Here is a 2,562-nt window from a genome sequence, read left to right on the forward strand (position 1 = left end):
CGCCCGCCCGCCGTCCGTCCGTCCGTCCGTCCGTCCGTCCGTCCGTGCGTCCCCGGGATCCGCGGGGCGCCCGCCGCCCTCACCTCGGTCCAGAGTGAGCGGCTGGACCACCGTCAGCGTCGCCATGTCTGCCGCGGAGCCGGAGGGACGCTCGGCTTCAGCAGCCGCCGCCGCTCGTAGTGAGAAAAAGAGGAGGAGATTGGGGCGGGGGCGCAGAGGCAGGACGCCGAGCAGGGCGGGGAAGGCCGCGAGGCGGTGCTGGAGGCGCGGCGGCTGCGGGGCGGGAGCCAGATGGGGACGCGACTGTTCGCGGCGGCGGATCCGCAGACGCCGCGCGCAGCCGAGCAGGTACCGCGAGGGACCCGGGGCCCGCGCCCCGAACTTGGCTCCGCCGCGGGGGCGCGCTGGGCGGGGGCGCGGGGCTCCCTGTCCGCTTGGCACTCGTAAGATGCTCAGGGCAGGTCGAGGATGGAGAGGGATACGGATCAGGGACGTGGGGAGATGTTTTTTGTTTTTTCAAATGAAGAGAAATTTTTGACCCAATAATACCATGTCCTGAACTGTAAGAATTGTTGAGATGTAAAGGTAGTTGCTGTTAATTTCTGTTAAAGAGTTTTGGAATGTTGGCTTGTAACAGTATTAAAGATAACAGACCGAAGGCTAGAGTTCGGGAAGTGGCCCTTTAAAACTGGGATATAGACTATAACTTAAAAATAAAAAAAAATCGTGAAGATCAGTTTCTATCATTGAGTGTGAAAAGTATTTCGTACACACCGTTTTGAATTGATTTACAGCCAGTGATTATTCAGAGGTACCATGCTGATTAACATAGGCCAGGAATGGAGCCAGGATTCCTACTGCCACGTGCCAGGCCCTAACCTTGGGGTTCACTATGTCCCTGTGGCCTGTAATTGAGTGAGGGATTATTAAAAGGCTGACTTTAGAGTCCGTTGGTCAGGATTTAATTATTGGAACCTTTGAATACTGTGACTTTTTTGCCCCAACCAAAACGCTCCTGTCACTCTCTTCAAACAGTAGGAACTCATTTCCTGGCTAAGAAGCGAAGGGAAACCTATGAACATAAGGGGAATGGCTGTGGCTACAGGATTGGAAACGACAGAGCTGAGTCCAAGCCTTTCCCTGTGACAGAGTGGAATTGTTTTGGCTAGCGATAAATTCTTAAAAGCAGATACTGTTTTGCAGAAAAAAAAAATGTGCGTATAATTGATATCATTTTCTTCTGATTACCATATGGGTGATTTCTAAGTGTCTTTTTCATCTTATCTACAGAGAAGAAAGAAAAAGTAAAATTTCACCAATGATTGGGTAAGGCAAAGGTGATTGGCCACAACACACTGACTGACTCTAAAGATGCACGGAAAACTATAGCTCCATAAAACTTGCTTTTCATTAAGTGCCATAAAATAACTGGGATCTTGAAATAAAATGTCTTGGTCATGTGGTTGGCCAAGGTCAGTTACTGATTCTCAGTTTCCTCATCTGTCAAACAAGAGAAATAGCACTCAATCTTGTAAAGATTCAGTAACAGGAGAAGACTAACTGCAATTCCACTGAGTTTTATGAGGTTCTGATAGGATAATATATGTGACTATGCTTTGAAAACAGTAGAAAATATATAGTTATTCACATAGGCATAGAACCCACCTGAAGAATGTAGCAAACACTAACTGTTAGGCACTGTCAGGTCAATGAGATGTGACCTTTCCGCCCTCTTGGAACCCTGCTCAATCCCAGTTGGGAGACAGCGAGCAAAGCAGGAAATTCTGATCTGCTTGGGACCGAATTAAGTGCGGCACTTACTAACAGAAGCACTTGGAGAAGCCAGAGAGGGAAGCAGGAACTCTAGTTGTTAGCCATTATTCACATTTCCTAAATTAGGCAGCTGAAAGATGTTAAACTGTGTGTAATGATAGCAGTGTGTCCAAAATTTTGCAGAAAATTTCAAAGATCATTCAGTAATTGAGGTTGAAAAGAATGTACAAATCCTTTGACCACTAATATAGATTTTTTTTTTCTGGTACTTGGGATTGAACTCAAGACCTTGTGCTTGCCAGGCAAGTGCTTATTCTACTGAACCATTTCCCTGACCCTAATGTAGATTTTTCAACAACATACTTTATCAGGAAAGTGTATTTGATTGGATTAATTCAAAGTCTAAAAAACCTACTTGTACCTATTTTAATACTAGTCCCAGAGTGTGATGTTTATGAAAGCAAAGTTGGCGAAATTTTGTTTCCTAATGAATCGTCAGTGCCAAACATTTCATGGCATGCACCCTGATTTATGTCTTGAGATACCTCACTGAAAATCTGCTCTGTTCATTGTGCCTTTGGGGTACTATGTAGGACTTTTGTTTCTAAGGATTAAAAAGGAAAATAAGGGGAAGCAAAAACTATTATGCACACATTAGTTATTATTTGTCATAGCACAAGTTCAGTGGCTTTCACTTATACCTGTACAAGTTTAAAAGTGACTGATAAATTGTTATGTTAAAATTTGTATTCTGAAAGTACATGTCTCAGTTACTCTTCTCTCATTCCT

General features: G+C 45.0%; 1 protein-coding gene across 1 annotated transcript in view; it reads right to left on the reverse strand.

The window, feature by feature from the left end:
* Lin7a (lin-7 homolog A, crumbs cell polarity complex component) overlaps positions 1–398 on the reverse strand; it is a 191,864-nt gene extending 191,466 nt beyond the window's left edge. Inside the window, exon 1 of the mRNA XM_004623758.3 lies at positions 84–398. Coding sequence (XP_004623815.1) covers positions 84–126 — 43 coding nt within the window. The 5' untranslated portion in view covers positions 127–398. The remainder of the gene's footprint in view (positions 1–83) is intronic.
* Positions 399–2,562: the final 2,164 nt, after the last annotated feature.

Source organism: Octodon degus, unplaced genomic scaffold (genome assembly GCF_000260255.1).
Source record: "Octodon degus isolate 3935 unplaced genomic scaffold, OctDeg1.0 scaffold00004, whole genome shotgun sequence".
Lineage (NCBI taxonomy): Eukaryota > Metazoa > Chordata > Mammalia > Rodentia > Octodontidae > Octodon > Octodon degus.